This window comes from Citrus sinensis, chromosome 8 (assembly GCF_022201045.2).
Source record: "Citrus sinensis cultivar Valencia sweet orange chromosome 8, DVS_A1.0, whole genome shotgun sequence".
In the NCBI taxonomy this organism is placed as follows: Eukaryota; Viridiplantae; Streptophyta; class Magnoliopsida; order Sapindales; family Rutaceae; genus Citrus; species Citrus sinensis.
In genome coordinates, this window is record NC_068563.1 from 26656318 (window position 1) to 26679449 (window position 23132).

Consider the following 23132-nt stretch of genomic DNA (forward strand, 5'->3'; position numbering starts at 1 on the left):
TACTCGAAATTTTTTTCATTAACTTACCTAATTTTCTTAATCCAGTCCATTCGACAGAGGGAAAAAAGAAGGGGAAAAAAAGCACTAATTAATCTTAATATTAGTCAGTAAAGTCTATTTTAATGGTGAAAATACTTGAAAGAACTGAAGAATATCTCGAGTGGGAGCATTAATATGCTGTGTGCCCATTGAATATATTTCGGTGCATTCATATTTTTTTTTTCCAACCCATCAATAAGATTTTAATTATTTATCCAATTTTTCAAGGAACTAATATGTCGTGTTCTTGCACTTATCTGTAATGTCATTTATTTGCAAAGAATTGAAAGGGGAGATATCTAAAAATTAGTTATGCTTTGCTAAAACAAACAAATAAATAAAACTAAGGGATATGATCTTTAAGAATTCAAAGGTTGAAGTGAGAGCAAAGGTCTAAATCATTGTGATCCACGTTGGCAAGACTGAGTGTACAAAACTACAAATTAGAAAACAAAATTACTTGTGAAAGAAAATCGCAAACATGGTTACTCACCAACTTCATTACTGCAGATTTGACCGAGCAGCTTATCTGCTCCCCATCCATATTTATTCGAAGAGGATTTCTAACAGAAATTGTAGGCCTCAACACACGTCATGTGATGGTGAAGTCGTTTGGTCTTGATTTTTACCCTTGCCACGAAGACAAATATAGTTCAATTTATACACAGTCAATCAAGAAAAATGAATATTGCGTATTTTGAATCCAGATGACAGAGAGGGTGGTTTTTTTTTTTACGTTTTATGTTAAAATTGCCAAGTGGAGTATATTATAAAGTATCCAATTCCTAATTGGTTCAATGTCTTGACTCCAAATTGCAAAAAAAAGAAAAAGAAAATAAAAAGAGACCCAAACATTAACGAAGAGGTTGCACAATGTATGCAGCAGCCCAAATACTAAATTGATTTTCAGCAGTCAGGCTTTGTTAGGCTTTGTTCGGCATTGTCTTATCGATAACGTTTGGCGACTATGACTTTTAAATAATGATTTTGACAAGAATATTCGTCAAATCACTGTGGAGTTAGTAAGATCACCTTATCTTTCAATCAACTGTTGCAAGTGTTCACCAGATGCTAGAAAATAAGACCAAATAGAGCCTCAATTCTACCAAAGTAGGGTAGAGGAGGATCCAGTTCCATAAGTTTCAAAAGACGACAGAAGTTCTGGAATCCAGTTCTATAAGTTTCAAAAACCACAAGTCAAGGACATTAACAAAGACATGCACAGATAGATCCTCAAGTTTATCTTGTTCGCATAATGCCGGCAAGCATTATTTTATTAATACCAGCTGTCTGCACAAATTTATGTTACACGCTCTCACTTTCAACACTGTACTTGGCTCCGATTGATAATCTGGAAAAAGCATGCAGCATATAGTGCAACCACACTGGTTTTGCTGATCTCATACCGGAGTCAAGCCAACGACACCTGCGGAGGCAAGGATGAGAAATTAAAAATTCAATCAGATCATGGAATGGAGCAACAAGAATCATAGAGAACAAAATCATACGGTTAAATATATGTGAAGGCAGGACAAAGCAGCGTCGCTGAAGAAGGCTATAACATGAAAATGTTAAATGATATGTAGAAACTGCAACTCAAACTTCATAACCATATGAAATTAAATCTTTTAGTTTGACATGATTTTCTGCACCTTCAATCTATATTAATCATATGTCTTTCTAGTTCCCATGTTAAATGACTGAAGAACTAATTTTGGGTGAGGTTCTGTCTAGTACTAAGAATAATCAAATCCCAAGAGCTTATTATCAATACTGTAAGGCATACATGCAGCTTTAAGGTAAAAGGGAATGGCAACAAGCCAACAACTTAATAGGGCAACAGCCCCCAAACACCCCTCGTTTCCTTCACTGCTGTCCATAGCTTTTATATGATGATGATTTGTCACCATTGTAGAAATCAGACATTAACTTCAGAAATCTACAAATTCAAAGTAAGAGATTCTTGTTACCAATGTAAGATGACATCCTAGTCGTAAACAATCGTAGAATCGAGTTGGTATAGACTAGGAAAGCCCTCCAGAATTGGTTACAAGATATCACTTGCAGACTTTCAGAATTTGGCAGAGTTCAGCCAAACAAATTTTTATTGACAAGATAACAAGCAATAAGGAACGATGACAGCTACATTCTAGTTATAGTTTTTTTTTTTTGATAAGAAACTCAAAAATGTATTAATGATATTCTAGTTATACTGTTACAGAAATGAAGCATGATTATAGTCATTAAAGTATAAAAGACAGTGGAAATTTTTTCCACAAATGATAGGAACGGTGCAGCGGAGGAAACCATAGAAAATTTTACTAAATCATCAAGTATAAGCATCCATGGCTGAATGGTTAAAGTGCCCAACTCATAATTGGCGAATTCGTAGGTTCAATTCCTACTGGATGCACGCCAATGGGACCCTCCAATAAGTCTATTGGAATTGGCCTAATTTCTAAGACAAAAATTAAGAATTCTCCAATCAAAATATTTTCTATACAAGAATTTTTCCATATCCATAATACCATCTTCCCCTATATAATTATTGATAGAGATACTTCCCAGCATAGCCAACAATTTTTCTTTCTTTCTATGGTAAACCAAGAGAACTCCCCCCCTGAGATCCGTATATGAGAATTTCATCTCGTACGGCTCAAGCAAAACCACCCCAATATTGGTATGGAATAGAAAATTGGAAACTGCTTAATTTGCAGGTTGGTTATTCGTCAGCACGGGGTTAGCTTATGATGTGTTTGGAAGCCCCCGGCCAAACGAGTATTTTACAGAGAGCCGGCAAGGAATTCCATTAATAACCGGCCGTTACTGATAGAAATAAACCATAGTTCTCGGATGACCAGACATTCACCCTTGCACTTCCATTCTAGTGGTAGATTAAAAAGATCAAAGATTGCGGCATATATTCATGACCCTTCCTCTTCCCCTTTTTCGATTTTCTTTCTTTTCTTAGAAAAATAAAAAAAATTAAATCAATAAGAAGTGTGAATTCTACCACATCAAAACTCAGGCTTAGAGTCCATTTAAACTTTTCACACTCAACTTAGACATTTTGCAAATTTCCTTGAAATTGTCAACTTATAGCCACTATTATTAGAGAGCTTTGCAGGAGTAGTCTGTTTTAAGATAGGAATTTAAACCAGGTAGTCCTAGAATCAATAGTGGGCATGATGTAGAATTCACATTTTTTTATTGCCCATCATTTAGTCAAGGCTCAAAACACTATCATATTTCAAGCAACAGTTTGTAACCTATTCCATATGAATCTTTGTGCCACTGGAACTCAATCAGGAGTATAGAGGATGCTATGCATTTATTGTTTAAATTTACATCTAGAGAAAGTTGGTAATTCAAATTTCTCAAAAGGATTCTTGATTGGTGGATCATCAAAATATGCTTCTGGCTTACTGTGTATGAACAGGAAGAAACCACACAGAAGATAAATAACTGGGTATATGGGAAAAAAAATTAAAAATTGCAGATAATTTGTGTAAGGTATTTTTTGTGCATACCGCATGCCAGTCTTCCACCTGCATTGCCAGTGGTTAGACTAAGTTCATGCCCACCTACAAAACAAAAGAGCATCAAAGTAATTAACAGAATGGTCTAACTTTGATAATAGAAAGAAGTTCCTACTACTTGGAGTCAAGCATATGTTTTCCCTACTTTACTGTTTGCACTTTAAGCTATAGATGTATTCATGAGTGTGTAAAAGACTGCTTTCATCTCCCAAGTTATTCCCACACAACCATACAAGCATTAACACGTCAAAAGTTGTGTGGGCACTAGTGAAACTTGTAGAAATAAGTTTCCTCTCTGCTAAATGTGAAATCAAAAGCCAACTTCATCATAAACATTTACCTTTTCCAAGGTCATCCTCAAGCTCATGAACCACAAAGGCTCTTCCAACTACTGTGTTTGGACCATCCAGTGATATCTACACAGTTTAGCCAAAAAATAATATAATATTAGCAAGGTTAGTCAAGATCCAGAATAATATCATGAATTGTTTGTATTATGAATAAACTGAAAAATATTACAGCAAACACAGATATTGAAACAAATAAAATCTAGCATCAAAAGGTACCTGGTTGTCCACAATTGTTGCTTCTGCCACACCTGTGTTGCAAAAAGAATTATATCAACATTCATTGGTTTAGACAAAGGATACAGCAACGAAAAAGTTAGTAAGAAAAAGAAGATGGAATACCATTGGCGTTAGCAACTATGTTTCCCAGGTCACCCGCGTGTCGCACTTCATCTTTAGGAGCACCGTGTGTCATGTTATTAGGATTGAAATGTGCTCCTATAATTTACAAGTTAAAAAACAAATAAATAAACAGAATCAATGTGAAAACAACATGAAAGAATCAAGATTATAATTTCATCAACTACAACCTTGTGAGAATTAATATTATGATGCCTTGAGATTGAACTGCAGTTAAATCGTACCTGTTGACATACACCCATTTGTCGTATCACCATATTCGTGCTGCATAAGAATAAAAAGATGACAGAAGGCTTAATATATCTTAGGAAAATTCAAAATATGCCAAAACTCAGTATACAAAATTTGAAGCCACAAGTACTCACTAGGTGGAACCCGTGAGGCCCAGGAGTAAGACCAGTAACACGAACATTGACAGTCGTAGGACCTATGTGTAACACAATTCAGTGAACAGGTAAACTAACTCCATCCAACGGAATCATTAACAGCAAATGCTAAAAGTACAGCACATCAAGCTTTCAGCAATAAATTTAGCAAATAACATATTAAATACATTAGAATTAACTTTTCATAGAAACCAGTACAACGTACACCAAGATATAGCTTCTGGTAGCAAAAGGCTTCTTTAAATATGGAATATCTGGCTAATGTAAATAAGAGTGCTTTGTAAGAAGCAGTTGATATGTACTTAGACCAAAGAAAGATACCAAAATTGACGCCTCGAATTCTCCACTAAACTGGCCAAAACAAAAACCCAGGAAAGGAGGGGGGGGGGGGGGGGGAGAAAGAGTAAAGGAAAACAGACCGCCATCTTCTTGGGTCAACGTAACAACTCCTTCAACATTGGAAGTGCCTTTAAGAACAGCCACCGCTTTCTTGGCGGCAGCAACGACAGTCAACGGCTTCTTGGAGGCCACGGCGGCGAGAGATAAGTTGAGACGAGAGGGGAATTTGAGGGAGACGCCGTGGAATGCAGAGTGAAGCGAGGGAGAATGAGAAGAAGAAGAAGAGGAAGAGCGCGTGATACTGCTAGGATTTGGCAATGTGGCAAGGAGTGTGTGAGATGAAGAGGGCGGTGCTGCTACGAGGAGAACGTGAGCCATGGCTGCTATTGCGGCTTGCATTGAGCGTGAGGGTGAGTGGATGGACGGATGGACGGACGGACGGATGATGTTAATTGATAATGCGATTTTGTGTTTCTGGTGATTGCTATACAAGTGTGTCTAGTGTTTGTATTTATATGTATATATCATCGTCATCTCTGAATTTGACTGCCGCTCGTGTTAGTGTTTGTGTCTGGTGGGTCTGGTTGTCTGTTTGTATTTTGGTTGGATAGGGTTCATAGTTTGCCTCATTTACAAATTCACCCTGCTAAAATTTTTAAATCATGTATTTTGCTTGCCTACTTTCAATTATTATGAATTATTGTGGATTCCAACAAGGAAATGGAAACACCACTTCTAATTAATGGATTTGTTATTTTTTTTTGTAGATATATATTGTCACCCACTCCACAAGATATCAACTATATATAGATGTAGTTTTTGAACAAAACCTAGAATAATTAAAAAATTAGCTTACCTTCCTTTGTCTGTTGATCTTCTTTTAAGTATTATAAATAAAGTTTTATTACAAATTTTCTTATCCAATTCTAAAGGATTTGCTTCCAAATTTACAACATACTACTTTTCAAATTTATAACATCAATATCAATGTTATCCTTACTTGCATTTTTAATTCTATTTTCTTTTTACCTTTTTTATATGTAATTTTTTAGATCAATATTCTATACCATTAGATTGAATTATGAAAGGAGAGGAGTTCTGTTAGCATAAAGTTTGATATAAATTTTAATTTATCAAGTTCATTTAATTAAATGGAATAAATTTAAATTAAAAAAATGTGATTCATTATTTATAGGACTTTTGTTAACATAAAATTTTGATATGAATTTTAATCTATCAAATTCCTTAATTTAATGAAATAAATTTACAATGAAATAATGTACAGTTTTTTATTTATCTATTATTAGATTGAATCGATTCGAATAATAAAAGTTTAAATCATTATTTTACGTCAAAATTCTATGCTAAGAAAATATTACCTATTAAAAAATAAAGAAGATATTAAATTTTACAAGATTAATGGACGATAATTTTTGAAAAATATAAAAATTAAAATTGAAATAATCCCCTCCAAATAAATTAGTAAGTATCACTGACCAGTGGTCAAATCATGAGGGTTGTACTGAAACAAAATCTAACAAATTTGGAACTAGAAAATACCACAGAACTTAAGGGGCTAAATTACAACAATTTAGAGACTTCAACGCCCAAATTGTCAAAATAGCAAAAACTCTCTCTCTCTCTCTCTTTATGTGATTTATGAACCCAAAAACCCAACCCCCTTCACTCTTACAGTTTCCTTTTTCCGTACATGGACCCGCCCAATCCTCCCTCCATGCGGGTCCTGACCCGCCCACCCGTACCCGTTTCCGCACCCATTCCCTCCTCGGATCCTCCGCCACAACCCCAACCTCCCTCCACCTCCTCCAACTCATTCCCTCACTTCCCAAACGGCGTCGTTGTCGTTGGCTTCGTATCCCAAAGATCCGACACCTCCTCCCAGCTCATCAACAGGGTCTTGGACTCCAACACATTTGGGTCGGGTCGCCTGGACAAGGGACTCGACGTAGAAAAAGAGGAAGTTAAACGTTGGTTTGAGTCCAGGAGAATCAGCTACTATCATGAAGAAGAAAAGGGTATCTTGTTCTTGCAGTTTTGCTCAACCCGCTCAAGTGAGTCCGACTCGGATTTCGACTCGGTCATCACAGAGCAGGAGTTCGGGGATCTTCAGGGGTTGCTTTTCATGTTCTCTGTGAGTTAGTTTGTTTAACAGCCGACGAGTTTAAAATTTTGATTTATTTGAATTGAAATTTAAAATATTTAATTATATTGCATTTCGTGTGCAATTTCGAAATGCTGGTTGGTTTTGTGATATTGGCACTTTCTAAGCAAAAGTGTTATGCTTTTGGATTAGTAATATTGAAAGAATTCAAATTTGTGGATAGGCTTGTTATGCAAAGCCAGTATGCTTAATTTTGGTTAACAATGTCGAAAGAATTCGTATACAGTTCATAGTTTCTTTCTTATATAGTCTATTTTAAGTAATTGTGATGTTTTGGACAATTAACAAGTTCATATGGGCATGCTGTGCTGCGATTGATTTTTGAGGCAGTCGATTCTTTGAAGTTATGAAGTGTAAAAAATTTCATCTTTCACTTGTACTGCTTTCTCTTATTTATTACTTTATCAGATTTCTTTGCCTATTTGTTTAGTGTCTTCTGTGCTTTAATGCTGTGGCTATGGGACAGCCTGCACAATTATTTACCTATTTTGAAAACAAATGATTTTGGGTGTTTAATTTCTGGGTTGGTTTGCTGTTTCTGTAATCTTGGTGGAAGTTACTCTCAGGTGATGTATCTAATGAATAACTGAATTAGCATTGCAGGTTTGCCATGTAATCGTGTATATACAGGAGGGTTCACGCTTTGACACTGAAATTTTGAAAAAATTTCGAGTGTTACAAGCTGCCAAGCACGCATTAACCCCCTATGTAAAAGCTCGGTCTACACCGCCATTGCCATCTAGGCCTCATTCATCATCACTATCACGACCTTCAGTGTTGGTAACCACTCCAAACAGTTCTTCTTCAAGTAGAAGTGGTGGCATCTCGGGCCGTAATGCTTCAGCTATTTCTTTCATGTCAGGTTTAGGATCCCACACCTCTTTGTTTCCTGGACAGTGTACTCCTGTCGCACTCTTTGTTTTTATTGATGACTTTGCAGATACACCCAATCCAAGTTCTAATGTGGATGAGTCTACAGACACCTCGTTACTTAGTCAACCTTCAAGTTCTAGCAGTTTAACTAGACCAACCTTGCCTGTTAAAGGTTCTGGTTCTGTAGTTGTTTTAGCACGTCCCTCAAGTAAGTTGGAAGGTAGTTTTAGGAAGAAACTACAGTCATCCCTTGATGCACAGATTCGCTTTTTGATAAAAAAATGTCGAATACTCTCTGGTTCTGAAAGTGGTCATGGTGGCCCAAGAGGTGGGGGTGTTTTAAGTTCTGCTCCTTTGTTTTCACTTGATGCAGCAAGGGCTGTTGTGCTATTGGACAGGGCTTCATATCAGAATGGTGAATCTCTGGAGTTTGCCACTGGTCTCGTGGAAGATGTCCTGAGTGGAGATGCAACATCGGATTCTCTTTTGCTAGAAAGTCATAGTCAGAGTGCAAACAAAGAGGATCTTTTATTGGTAAAGGAATTCATTTACCGGCAGTCTGATATTCTAAGAGGGAGAGGGGGGTTGGTCACTAACACCAATAGTGGCTCAGCTGCTGGTGTTGGTATGGTTGCTGTTGCTGCTGCTGCAGCTGCTGCATCAGCTGCATCTGGAAAGACTTGTACTACACCTGAACTTCCAAGACTGGATACATGGTTATCATCCAGTCAACTGATGCTACAAGGAATTCTCTCTGCAAAACGTGGGTGTATAAATGAAACTGAAGTCAGTAAAAGAAAAAATCGTCAAAAGAACATCGTACCACCACAAGTTGAAGGGATTGCTTCTAGAGGTACAGATCCTTTAGATATTGCAGTATCTTTGCTCGAAAGTGGTGGAGGCCTGAACAAAAAATTTTCAACTTTGTGGTGTGAAAAGTCTCTTCCAGCTGCTAAGGACGTTTATTTGAAAGACTTACCTGCTTGTTATCCCACTTCACAGCATGAAAACCATATGGAGATGGCTCTGCATGCTTTCCGCTTAATGGTCAGGGGACCTGCTGTGCCACTGTATGCTAAAATGTTGGAGGATGAATGCAAATCTATCTGGGAATCTGGGAGGCAACTATGTGATGCTGTTAGTTTGACAGGAAAACCATGTGTGCATCAGAGACACAATGCTGAGGCCGAGGAATCACCATTAGGAACTGCAGTCAGGCCACATTCAAGTGGATATGTTTTCCTTCATGCTTGTGCCTGTGGCCGCTCACGGCAATTGCGATCTGATCTTTTTGATTTTGAATCAGCAAACAATACCTCTTGCTTTTCAGACTGTGACAAGCTTCTCCCTAAATTTAAGTTGCCAGAATTGCATAATGCTGGGCCCATCCATTCATCTTCTTGGAGTTTGATTCGCGTCGGGGGTGCTAGGTACTACGATCCGTCTAAAGGTTTACTTCAGAGTGGGTTCTCTGCCACCCATAAGTTTCTTTTGAAATGGACAGTATTCTTAGAGAAACAGAAAATCCCAAACGATTTACTGGCTGGAGCGGTGCAGCAAGGTTCTGTTATTAGGTCAAGTACTGAGTTCAAGATCGAACTTAATGAAGACATAGCCTCAAAGATGGCTGATGGCACAGGAAGCATGAATGGAGTTGAAAATCAGATAAAACCCACTGGAAACCATAATAAAATCAGCTTTGGTAGAGGTCTTCCCAATTTTACAATGAGAAAACCTTTTTCTGAGGTTGTTGCTGGATCAGCAGCTACAGAATCAAAATTTCCTCCTCTCCAGCAGAGGAAACAACCTTCACCAGGTTCTGAAAAAGTTGTCAAGGAAACCATTACAAGAGATCGCAGTGGGGAACCAGTTCATACAAGTATTGATCAAGGATCTCAGAAACATGAAGAGATTTCATCTGTTAAGGAAACTTTCACTGAAACCAATTCTAGTGGCAAAGATGGTGACCCCTTTTTACGGATAGGTAGTAATGTAGTTCCTGTAAATATCAGTGGTGGTGAAAAGGTTAAATTGAATCCTCCCATGAAGCATGTAATAGTTTATGTCGGGTTTGAGCATGAGTGCCCTCATGGTCATCGTTTCTTACTGAATCCAGAGCATCTCAATGAACTTGGATCTTCGTACTCTTTGCTTGAAGAATCTCATACCCGTTCTTCTGTAGAAACTTTGGACCACAATCTTGAAAATTCTTCAAAACTGAGTAAGAATGGTAGTCACATCAAAGTTCATCAGACTGCAAATGGAGTGATTGCTGCTGCAGCTATAAATAAAGTGAGAGGTATCAGTAACTCAAAGGAGACAGTGCCAAAAGGTAATCTACATAAAGATGGGCTAATACAGATTTCTAGGCCTGGGAAGGAACATAATCAGGCTGCTGTTGGTGCCGTAACTCTACCTAATAATGTAAAAGATCTTGAGGCAGGCTTTCAATCTATTAGCCTTGGTGATGAGGGATGTGCTTTCTCCATGTTGAATAGAAAATTACCAATATACCTGAACTGCCCACACTGTCGGGCTGCCAGGAAAAAGAAAGATCCACCAGAGATTAAGTTTGCCGGAACAATATCACAACTTCAAAGGATTTTTCTGGTATGAGGCGCTGCTTATGATCTCTTACATTATGTTGCCTTTTAATTCACTTAAACTCTTTGAAAGCAATCTGTATATTTAGTTATATGCATGCTGATGTTAACACTTTTGTTATTTAGTACAGATTCCATATTTTTTTGTTTTAATGACAACTTAACACAATAGGCTGTTACTTTCTTTGATTCATGTTCAAGCTTTTTATATTATTTGAGATGATGTGCTTTCTGTGGATGTCAAATGAGTCAGTTCTCATGGATAAGGACATACAATCTCATTTAAATCTCGTCTTGTGAAGTGCTAACTTCTTAGAATATTCTCAGAATGGTTGGTTGGTTGTTTATTTTCTCTTTTTAGTGCTTGATATACTAAGATGATTTTAAAAAATTTCACATTATATGATCCTGCTTAGTAAATGTAAATCAGTAGCGTTTATTATTTTTCAATTTAAAAGATCAATGGCATTCTGTTCTTCTTATTATTATAGTCCATCAGGTTCAGTACTGTAATGTATCTAATGTATTTTTCTTCAGGAAAAGATCTATAATTGTGTTCTTATTTCTGAATTTTTACTCCCTTTTTTGGTTCTGTAACATAGTCTACAACATCTCTTCTGTGTCGTCGCTTGGAGATGCTTTGTGAATCCAGATTATTTTTACTTTCTATTCCTTATGCAATAAAATTATTCACTTGATGTTATGTCTTTATCTGAGAACTTCAATTTTTTTCCTTGTCCTTTGTCTTCAAGACATTACTAGGTGATGTAAGGGATGGCAAAATCCTCCATGGGTTTGGGGCCCCATGGAGCCCCACCCCAAATGGGGAAAATTTTGAATAATTTTTGGGGAATGGGGTGGGAAGTGAGAGAAAAATAAACCCCAAATTCTTAACGGGGTGGGGTTTGGTTTTGTACTCCCCACCCCACCCCCAACCCAATCCCCATTATATATAAATATGTTTTTAATTCTTATTTAATAATTTTTATTTTATCAACTATAATGTCAATTAATAATTTTTATTATTTTTATATAATATAAACATGATATGAATAAAAGAAAATCCTATAATATAATTCTTTTTCAACTCTAAAACATTGTTATGTTTTCTTTTCTCTTTGAAGATGTTGCTCTCTTCAAACATTTTTCAATTTTGATAGCATTTTAAGATATTGTTTCAAACTTTTAGAGATTTTTTAAAATAATATAAATATTTTATAATATGGTAATGATTTTATTTAAGTCTCTAATTTTTAATTTACTAAAATCATGTATTTATACCTACTATAAAATAGGCAAATGGGGAATGGGGTGGGGATGGGGAAATCATTCCCCACATGGGGATTCCCCATCCCCATCCCCACCCCACTAAATTTATTGGGGAATGGGTGGGGAATGGAGACAAAAAATTTTAATGGGGTGGGGAATGGGGTAGGCCTCCCCACCCCATTGCCATCCCTAATGTATCTCATGATGAATGTGGTCAGATGGTTCATATTTACTATAAGTCCACTATTGGTTTTACCATCTAATAGATCTGTTTACTATTCACTGATGTGGGTAGTTGTTGCCTCTTTGCTGACTGTTGATTTGCATGATAAAACTTATGTACTAATTTTAAAAGAAAGATTCTAGTTGGGGAATTATTTATGTTGAGATTCTAGTATTCTGTAACAAAAATTACAGGCTGAACACAAGAATATTGCTCTTGGGTACATTTTAAACTGCCGACACTTGGAAATTAATGGACTTCGTGTTTGTGACTAAAATTCTGAAGTTGAAATAGGAACTCCACATAATTTCAATTTTATTAATTGACTGTTGTGCAACTGGAGTGCTCATATGTCAGGGATTTGTTATAGGAAAGTTTAACTGTGCTAAAATATGCAATTGTTCCTTCTTTCCTTTTCAGTTTGGTATGTCTTAGTGAGATGACTCTTTTGTTTGTCTTCATTTGCCAGTGCTAACGAAATCTCATTTGTAGGTGACACCTCCATTTCCCATTGTGCTATCAACATGCCCGGTTATACAATTTGAGGTATCTTGCACTTTCTCCCTAGAATACTGCATTAATGTTATAGCTAATTGAAGTATTATGGATGCTTTTAGAGCATTACTTATGAATGTAGGTTATTTAACTATCCCTTTTATCTCTCACTTTGTCTGTCTGCGGAGTTAAATTGTTGTGCTTGGGAATTTAGGATGACTAACATTTATGTGGGAGGTTTTGGATCAGTATTTATTCAGTCTCTTTTCTTTATCTTGGCTTGACAACCAAGGAAAGAAATTCATATCATATAATCATCTTCAAATGAGCTGGCTGGTATTGCTCCATTGGACTGTTTTTGAATCGGATACAGTATATATAGTATTAGATCTAGATTGTATGTCCCTATATTGCATGAATCTTGTAATCTCACAATTTGCTAAAACTAAACTTTTTGGATATATCTTGCTTCTAATGATGCTTTTGCTCAATATTGTTTAAATTTGATTGTAAATCCCAAGGTTAGTTTTCCTTATTTCTGCAATAATATGCATGCAGGCGTCGTGTTTACCTCCTTCAGTGCCGGACCGGGAGCAAAAGTTGCAGTTCAGCCTTGGTTGTAGAGTGATCTTACCACCAGAGAGTTTTCTTGCACTTAGACTACCATTTGTCTATGGTATACAAATGGAAGATGGACGTCTGCAGTCTCTTAACCCTTTTGAACGTGAACCAGAGAAAACTGCCTGGATTACTAAAGGCACAACACTGCAGGTGATGTCTAAGGGAGGCAGTACTCAATCTCAATGAAATTTGCAAATAGCTTCTGGAGTGATCTACGTGACTGCATATGGCTAGCTTGCAGAGGCAGATTTGTCTGGTCGGCTCCATCGGTACGCTGGTGAGTTGTTTAAATGATATTTTGATCAGCGGTTACTCCTGTAATCTTGTTTTGATTTTGGATGATACCTTGACAGTTACAATGTTATTTATGTACTTTTTGTTATTTACTATTAATCTTCATTTTATTTAATACTCCTGTGTGAAAATGTGCAGTGTAACATTAGAACCCAGGCTCGAGGATGAATGTGAATGCAAGAAAATGAGAGGTAGTAGGAAATACGGCTCTAATTGCAGCTGAATAGAAAAATTAGGTTTTCGTCTAGTCGGGATCCCCAGATGGTTTAAATCATGGCCTTGTTAAGTTGATTTGAGTCTCGGCTTCATGGATATCATATTGATAATATTCTCAACTTAGAACTAGAAACTTGTTGGATGTATACGTGTACTAAGATATTCCGGCTTTTCTTCTTCATTGACAATATTCTCAAGTCAACATTTGTAGTAGAAGGATTTTCAATTTTGATGTGATTATTTAATGGTGTATATGGTGATTGGAGAGGAGCTGCAGGAGGGCTGAGAAGTATTTAAGCAAGTTCACCTTGTGCCAGGTATGATGTGTCATGACTTCCTCTCTGTAAGGATTTTTAATTACCCTTGAAAGATTTTCTTTGCTCACTTCTGACTAGATAAACAACCCCAAGTAAATTTATTCTTTTCTAGAAGATTATATGTACTCCTTGATCCTCTTTTAACCATGTGAATAAAACAGAACGCCCTGAAAGTGTAAAATGATACCTAAGTGATTATCTGATTATTTGGTAACTTCCATGCCATGTCTCGGCTTACTCTTCGAATGTTATCAGCTTCTTAGCCACATTGATACTAAGCATCAAATTTGTCTCTGAGAGTTCATAGAACATTTTTATCTGGTATGCTGATGATCCCATATTTGATTTTATATAATGCGGTTGGGATCAGAGATATGGCCATTATATGCTCAACAAGCTTGCACAGTTTTCAGGACGGCTGGCAAAGCTAGTGGTGAATGCTATGTATTTTTGTCAAATGAAATGTTGAATACGATTTCAATATTATTCCTATTTCTAGCATTAGATCTTTCATCAGAGTATTAAAAATATACTGTGTTGTGTCAATTTTCTTTCCGCATGTGCTCTATTTTGGTGCAGTTAATCAATTGATCTTGATTCTGAGTCTGTTTCTCTTAATCCTGTATTCAGGGTCAGATTTGGTTGTAGCTTCAAGCATTTCATTCAGGATTGTAGCCTGTGAAAGTCAATTGGGAGGTCGTGGAGTAAATTTTTGAGTGCATATCTAGAAATGGTCCTACTTGTTGCTAAAGAGGCTCATGGGTTGTGGACAACTTACATGCCTGAAGTCAGTGGTTTGGTGCGGCTCATTCATGATTAGTACAATGGGAGTCTTAGTTCAACAAGTTCGTAGATATAACTCACCACGACATTCAGGGAGCTTGTGATATGTTACAGTGAGCCTCAAATATTCAAGGAGCATTGAATATTTATCTCATGGCGATTTCTCTTGATGCAAGCTTTGGAACGGCCTCAGAAGAAATTAATTGGTCACCTCGAAATTTAGTTGTATTTTTCATCATCCAGCATCAAAAAGTTATGAAAGGTATTCATCAAACCTCGATGCTATCGATTAGCCTTTATATATCAGTTTAAGGATTTGGATCTAGTAAGCAGTATCAACTTAAGCATGGTTTCCCAGAATGTAGATGTCTTGTGGTTATACAATTCAAGTCACACATTTGCCTAAGCTTTCTGGCTACTGGTAGTATAGATGTAACATGGAAGAAGCAGTTGGAGGGTCCACGAATATTATGTACCTTTTGTGTGATGGATTTGACATGGCTCATAGCAACTACTGATTAACAATTTCTTCTGTTCTCTTGTGACTCTAAATCATGTTCATGTAGTTCTAATTATTGTGCCAATTCTAGTCGAATTTTTCTAATGCAATCTACAATGCTGGCATGGGAGCTAGGGTTTATTGAGACGTTGATTGGCCCCAAATCTGAAGGTCTGACCTTCTTGATGAAAAATACGTTTATAACCCTTGGTCCAATTGTTTGGACAATCTACGTATACAAATTCTTCACGCAAATTTTTTCATAAAAATCGATGTACTGAACAGATATTCATTTCTTGACGTTTATTTCGTTTGACTCTTACTGTTTTCATCCCGGGGCTAATTCTATGACTACTGTTTTTGTGTTAGTGTTATTATTGGTTTGTAAATTGTGGTTAGCAAGACTTAAGAATTGGTTCTTGACCGAATTAAGTTGCCCACGTCACCGTCAGACGGTCAAATTAGACACTGTCAAGAATATGTCGGTAGAATGAAAACTTGAAAGACTCATGGTCACGGATATAAATGTTCGATTTTAATTTTAAGCCAGGGTCTGCACGTTTTCTCGTAAGCATGCTGAGGCTTGGATTATTTCTATTTTGTGCTTGAACAGCTTTTATTCACGAGAAGACTCTCTACACATGCATTCAAAAGCATTGAGAAGTTCACTCTGCCCGTTTCTGAAAAATTACAATGCGCGCAAAATCATTTGGTCATTTGCAGCTAAACAGACCAGAAAAAGTATTAGTATTAGAACTCCTGTGCATGGAATTAAAAGCTCCTTATTAAGTCCGACGATTCGTACGTCGCTGCAGTCTTGATATTGTTCAATTACATGCATCATTGCCCAGCAAACTGGAATGGAGATGCATGCTAGGCAGATGAAGGTGTCAAAACTTCAAATCCTTGGTTCACAAGGGCTTTAGTAACCCACAGCTTCATATTCGTTAAGTGCATGTTTTGGTCACTGCCTCTTACCTGTTTCTCCAAACACGAGCACAAATGACCAAACTACCCAAAAAAAGAAAGGGGACAGATCGAAGAAAGTTAACTTACACTCGATGTAAATGTTAATACAAATTTCTCAGAAACTGTAGTCAAATTGGAGTTTTGAATACTGAAGCTTGTTAGGGACTCAAGAGCCTGGTAAAGTGATACAGCAACACCTTCTCCTTTGCTGCATACCAATCTCACATAGAACCCTCGTTTCTCCACTTGAAACACACCCATCTGAAAACAAAATTAACAACTTAATTAAGTTCTAAAAAAGAAGAAGAAAGAATTCGGCTATTTTCAAGTACATGTTTTAGTATCGATTGAACCTGCATTATCTTCTTGCAAGTAGGATTCTTTTTGCTGCGAACTCGAGTCTTCTTTGTGTTTCCAGTGGATTCTTGATCTTGTCTTTCTGCACCTGTTAAGGATGCTTCAAGATCAGCAATCTCAGTTTTTAGCTTCTTAGCCTTCATTTGCAGATCCTGAACATACAACACAGTCTCCAACTATCGAAGCCTTATCCATCTGCATGTTAATCCCATCAAACATCATTGACAAGTTATTCAAATGCTGGCTTTTTGCGCACATTACATACCTTAGTAATGTTAGGAACCAAAGCACGCAATGCATAGAGTTTCTCCTTCATCTTGCCTCTCCTCCTCCGCTCCGAAATCAAAGTTCTCGATCGATCAACCTTTGGTTTCTTGGTACATTTTGTAGTTGTAGTTCTCGCTCTGCCTGAAGAATCATCTCCATCATTATCTTCCTCCTGAACACCTCCATTCGCATCACCGTTTAAACCTGACAGCGATGAGTTGTGAACAAAAGCAAGATTAGACACCAATGTACCTGCCCATTAAAACCAAACATATCTTCTCCGGTTGAGCCAATTTGGTTATCAACAATGCATTCACTAACGAACGTGCAACCGAAACTGGGTTCCAGGATTTCATTTTCTCCTTGAATTAGATCAATGAATTGATCAATGTTGGGATCATCAATGAAGTCATGTAATTCAAAGTCCTTGTTTTGCATCATAGGGTATGCAGATGCATCCATTTTTTTTTCCTTTCTTATCTTCTTTTTCTCTTAGTAATGATAAACAGTGATTGAATGGTCGTCTTGTTATATACAGGGGAGCACGATTGATATGAATTATTGGTGGAAATGGAATCATGCCGCGAATTTCTGACGTTTGAAGTATTTACAAACTTGAGTTGCAAACGTTGAAAAAAAAAACCTGTAGCATAAAATTTTTAAAAAATAATAATAATATAACCACAGGAAAAACAAAATGTGACTTAGAATTATTCTGATCTTGATGACCATAGCAAATATTAGATTCTTTGTTCGAATCTCTAGACTTTTGAAAGGTTATTGCATGAGAAGTTTGAGTTTGTTAATGAAAGTTTGCTTAAACTTCGTTTAAATAATAGAAATAAAAAAGAGAATATGTTGCATCACAAGCATCAATATATAGTTTGATTGAAAAAAGTTTGCTTCCTACACCAACCAAAACATAAATAAATAAATAAATAAATAAATAAATAGGTAGTAGGGATGTCATAAACTGCCATATTGAATTAACAATGAAGGATGATAGCTTCAACTCAACTATCAAATTCGTCCCTCCCTAATTTTAGCAATGTGCTTCAAATGAAGAATCGATTAAGGCTTAATTCGATTATTTAACTCATTGTCAAAGTGGTTAACAACCAATATTTAATTGAGTATGTGTAACACGATGTATTTGTATGCAAAACGTACGAATGGATGTCACAGACACAAGCCCCAATACCCCATCGATATTCCTCACCCGTGTGATTTTTTAATATCATCTTCAAGCTTATTCACTTTGTTTTCTTGTGTGTGTGTGTGTTTGAGTACTACAGGTTTTTGAACCTTCAGAACATTTTTATGTCTATAAGGATATTTTAATTAAATTAAATTTATATTCATTTATTTATGAAATTTCTTTTAACAATAGAACTATAATTAAAAAAAAAAGTTTTATAAAGATTAATTTTAGACAGGACATATAGCCCATTACTCTGTAAAAAGGGTTTTCAAATGCCCAGAAGAGGTTTTGCTGGGTTCGCTTTTTACCCTCCCCGTTGGGTATTATACAAGTTGTAAACTCAGAATAGATATAAATTGGGCTTAAAACAATTGAATTAGACCAATGCAAACTTTGCTGGACATTCCATTATTAATTTTTACTTCTTTTTTCAAAAAATAATTTTCTTGACATTAAATTAAAGAGTAATGATACAGCCACAAACTCTTATATAAATTTATTTTGTACAAACTGACGTGATATTAATTCATTGGTTGAATGAAAATATAAAATAATAAAAACAAATCATATGGGCTAAGTGATATTTAATTCAACAAATCTTATCATGCAACATCAATTTGTACAAAATAAGTTTGTACAAGAGTTTGTGACTATATCATTACTCTAAATTAAATTAATCTAAAATATAACAAATCAAAATTTACTAATCCTAATGCGATCAAGATTCCATGCAACAGTATTCTATTAGCTCTTTCTTATTAGTAACTTGTATAAATTAAATCACGACATTGCTTAGGGTATCCATCTAAAGGAATGAAAATTTTCCCATTCCTTACTTCGAGAAAAACTTGGGAAATTTATAAAATTGACTAATTTTTTTTTTATTTTTCACATTTAACCCTTTTAATTTTTTCTTATCATAAGTAGTCAAACATAAGATTTTTGTCCTAAATTACCCTCCTTATTTCAACCCAAACTCCTCTCCCTCTTCACCAAACCATAAGTAGCTTTTCTCTATTGAATCATCACCGACAATGGCGAACGACAACAGAAAAAGTGAATTTTGACTAAACACACCCAAACCCATATCCAGCATCAATTCGACACAATTCTAGCAAATTGAATTAGACCCCAAAACCTAGGTAAGCTAATGAAAAGGAATTCGGTTTTGTTGAACTATTACACATTAGTTGTTTGATGAAATGTTTCTTAGATTGTTTATACTTTGTTTTTATATAACCAAGTGTTAAGAGGCATTCATTCAGTTGGTGGGTGTGTTTGTGGTTGATTTGGTATGACAAGTCAATTTCGGTGCACTTATTTGTTGGTGCGACAAGCACCATGTCGCACAAAGTTGGTGGGATAGGGTGAATGTCGCACCAAGAGACAATTGCAGGCTTAATGGATTCAGTTGTGCTTCAATTGTGTTATGATGGTTGGTGGGAGACATTGGCAGATGGCCGTATGGAGTATGTGAATGCTAAGAATACAATTTTTTTTTTTGGAAAAATTGTATATTTGATCAGTTTCTGGCAAGAGTATATGGGATCTTACATATAAATCCTAGTCAATATAGTATCACGATGAAGACAATTTTGAGGTCTATTAACACAATCTATCGTGCATGTTCACTACCCATTGACATATTTAATGATGAAATGGTTAAGGTTGTGTTACATATGGCCTTTGATGCGGCCAACTATGGATGCATCCCTACATTTGTTACCACATCTCCCCAAGTTTCGAGCCAAGATGTTGAGCCACTTATGGAAACTGAAACTTCATTTAGAGCAAACATCTTTGTCTCTTATATTGAAGAAGAATTGTTGCCAAGAATAATGTCGTTGCAGCAATATCACTCTCCACTCCACGACAATAGTGACACCATTGATGACAATGACAATACCTCGAGATGTTGGAGAAAAAGTGTTACCACTAACGATGTTGTTAGAGCAATGTTACTCTTCATTTCACAACAATGATTTCTGTAAAAATGATGATCCTAGTGATGACATTAGTAACAGGCGGATAATGTGTGGAATGATATAACAGTACGAGGGGCACTCACTTCAATAGTGCAGTTGACGATGAGGGGCATCGATCATTCTGATATTCATGTTAATGATGAGGATGAGCGTTAGGAGGATATTCCTACAAATAACAGAGATATCCAATCTATTCCTCCAATGACCCGTTTGAGAAGAGGAGTTGACATTCTCATAAGTCTTGCTCTAATTTTTCCTTCAAACATGGTTACTCCAAATTTTATTAAAAGTTATAACTTACATGATATTGGTGTGGGTAAGCTACTCGCTGAGAAGAATGAGTTAATACTAACGCCTAGTCGGAGAATTACCATATGAACGTGTAGTCTACGAACCAATAAATCTCATCATTGCTTCTTTTAATTCTTTAAGTTTTTTGCACTCTACCTCAAAAGCCGACTTTAGTTGAAAAATGTTATGATCAATCTTGTTCGTCCGTCGTCTGATGTAATCATGATAACACTTTGTCCTCAACTATTACAAAAAAAATCTTTATGTATATAATGAGAGTGTTATAATGATTTGCATATGAGGAAAGGAAATGATTTATAACCTCTGAACCTTGTGTGTCATCAGACGCGTTTGTCTGCTCCTAATAGTCCTCAACGAGATTTTACTGCTCTAGTGTTAGGCATGTAGGTCTTGTAACGAGTGGCATGTTGATTGAAGGTTGATGTTGCACAAAGTAACATTGAAAATGAGTAAATAATAAGCAAAAAATTTTGAGTTTCCATCAACCGATAGATAATAAAGGTTTGATGCACTATAGGATACTTACATTATGGACCCAACTTGGGACATATAACATATAATCCTTCACGGTCTGCCAATATTTTTTGGCTTTCTCCTTTATGTCCAGCTCAGTGGTTTGTAAAACAGTCTCTCGCCATAAATTCAGCCCAAACTTTTAAATTAGTCTAATCATCTAATATTTATTAATATAAAAGTAGTATTATACATCTACCAATATACATTACTTATAAGACGAGAATTGTAATTCAAGAATGAATAAACTTCGGCAAAGTTTAGTCTAGAAGAAGCGATGGGCTTCTATTACCCAATATGTGGTATTTTCTTTTTTATTTTCACGTCTCATGTTGACAATAGGTCTTCGATCACTTCAAAAATCGAAGCCTGCAACAACTAAAGTGAGAAAGTCATAAAACCACAGTTAAATATTCAATATTACAAAAGTAATTAATCTAAAAGAAATTATCAAAACACTTGAACTTCGGGCGTAAAGCTATAAATATTGTACTTTTTAATTTTAAGATTGGACTTTTCCCAGCGAGACTTCTTAAATTTCTTGTCTTTGCCATTTAATGCATTGTCAAATCTGTCGTATATCATTTCTCATGACAAACAACCCCATAGATGATTTCAAAAGTGATCTAAATCATCTACCTGGTTAAGCAATGAGAAATTAATTTGAGAATAATCTTTTCTTGCATTTAGCACTTTGTCTGCAAAATAATATAACATAATCTTTAGTGCATTGAAGTCATCCATAACCTCGAAATCTAAATTTACAAATCTTGAGTCAAATTACTTAAGATTGATATTGTGAAATAGATCATTAAAATACGTATGAAGTAGCCTATGCACTGTTTTTGGTTTTTTTAATACGGTATCTTTACCATAAGAAAATCTTGTAACTAGGCACAACTCTCTAATTGATAAGTGTATCAAATGCTCACCAATTTGAAACCATAACAGATCTTTCTCTTTGCATTCTCTATGGGCCACTTGCTTAAGCAATACATTACGTAAAATTAAGCCACTGAACGGAAAGTTTCGGCACTTCAAGAAATGCTCATATATGTCTTTCATGAACAGTTGCAATTGTCGTTTTGTTAAGTTTCTTTGGATGACTTTTATGACTGTAGCTAATTTACACATACTCGAAATACGCCTAGGGAAGTTATTGGCATAAGCTAACTTCATCATGTCTAGTTCATTTCTTGATCCTGCTAGATGATGCTTTGCTATTTTGGATTTCGCCATGTATCTGTTACATTTATAATATTATTATATTACATTTATGATAAATTAATAACCTAAAAAAAATCTATAACTTGGTGTAACAGGCTGTCTGTCGCACCTCATTAGGCGCAACAGGCGCACACTTATCGCACCTAGTATGCACGATAGGCACACGCTAGTTGCACCTGATCAGGTGCCATGGCACCCATCGCACAGATTTTGTCAAGATCGCATCAAATTGGCGTGATAGGCATCATGTTACCCACACCGATAACCTTACCCACACCATCAACATCACAAATAAATCAATCCTCCATCATCATCACCAACACAACACAATAACAACAATATAAAACAAGAACACATAATAGAACGTGCAATAAAACCTAAGGTTTTGGAACTAACCGTTGATTTTAGATCTTGATCGTGATTTTAATGATATTGGTCGCCGAGGATGGACTCCAATGTGCTATGGCAAACCGCCGACGATGAGTGACAGATTTAAGTGAGAGATCGTCTGATTAAAGAGATGAAGCTTAGTGAGAATGAGATGGGTATTTTTCATGACTTGATGTGTTGTTTGACTAATATTGATAGAAATAAACTCCGGGGTCAATTGTGAAAAGTATAAAACTTTTGTGGTCAGTTTTGTAAATTTTTGGAAAATTTTGGTAATGATATTATTTTTTAAGTTTTCAAAGTCTTCATTTAGATCATACAGAAAATATATTATTTCTCACTTAAAGTACCACTTGATATTTTGTATGTTCCCACATTTAGCATGCGCACTAATGACTTATTAGGCGACATGATTGAAGTTCATTTTTTGAGGCAACACATTTTGATATGTGAGGGCATATGTAGTAATAAAAATTAAACTACCTGTGTACTTTTAGTTGCTTAGAATCACTATGTTTGTCGTACT

General features: G+C 36.0%; 3 protein-coding genes and 1 non-coding gene across 6 annotated transcripts; 2 read left to right on the forward strand and 2 right to left on the reverse strand.

Annotated features, from left to right (window-relative positions):
• Positions 1 to 1118: 1118 nt before the first annotated feature.
• On the reverse strand, positions 1119 to 5566 carry LOC102626642 (superoxide dismutase [Cu-Zn], chloroplastic). Its single transcript, XM_006487937.4, has 8 exons — positions 5091 to 5566; positions 4651 to 4712; positions 4510 to 4549; positions 4268 to 4363; positions 4145 to 4176; positions 3919 to 3994; positions 3570 to 3623; positions 1119 to 1465 (listed from the first exon to the last, which is right to left on the reverse strand). Exons 1-8 carry the CDS (start codon positions 5407 to 5409, stop codon positions 1440 to 1442), a joined length of 705 nt encoding a protein of 234 aa, XP_006488000.1. The 5' UTR covers positions 5410 to 5566; the 3' UTR covers positions 1119 to 1439.
• TRNAM-CAU (transfer RNA methionine (anticodon CAU)) lies at positions 2379 to 2452 on the forward strand. Its single transcript has one exon. It is a non-coding gene; the product is annotated as a tRNA-Met (tRNA).
• Positions 5567 to 6662: 1096 nt separating the features above from the next.
• LOC102626935 (uncharacterized) lies at positions 6663 to 15490 on the forward strand. 3 transcript variants are annotated; one of them, XM_006487938.3, is made up of 6 exons: positions 6663 to 7162; positions 7796 to 10675; positions 12653 to 12706; positions 13214 to 13553; positions 13709 to 14103; positions 14734 to 15490. In XM_006487938.3, the coding sequence occupies exons 1-4, from the start codon at positions 6722 to 6724 to the stop codon at positions 13460 to 13462; spliced, it is 3624 nt and encodes a 1207-aa protein (XP_006488001.1). In that variant the 5' UTR covers positions 6663 to 6721; the 3' UTR covers positions 13463 to 13553; positions 13709 to 14103; positions 14734 to 15490. The 3 variants fall into 3 exon arrangements, with proteins under 3 accessions (XP_006488001.1, XP_052288029.1, XP_024957703.1); XM_052432069.1 differs by having other exon boundaries at positions 14064 to 14103; XM_025101935.2 differs by having other exon boundaries at positions 7014 to 7162; positions 7788 to 10675.
• A 256-nt stretch (positions 15491 to 15746) lies between these two features.
• Positions 15747 to 17449, reverse strand: LOC102626938 (transcription factor FER-LIKE IRON DEFICIENCY-INDUCED TRANSCRIPTION FACTOR). Its single transcript, XM_015533350.3, is given in 6 exon segments — positions 15747 to 16363; positions 16442 to 16615; positions 16708 to 16879; positions 16881 to 16906; positions 16977 to 17225; positions 17228 to 17449. Coding segments are annotated over 6 exon segments (939 nt in total). The 5' UTR covers positions 17441 to 17449; the 3' UTR covers positions 15747 to 16258.
• Positions 17450 to 23132: the final 5683 nt, after the last annotated feature.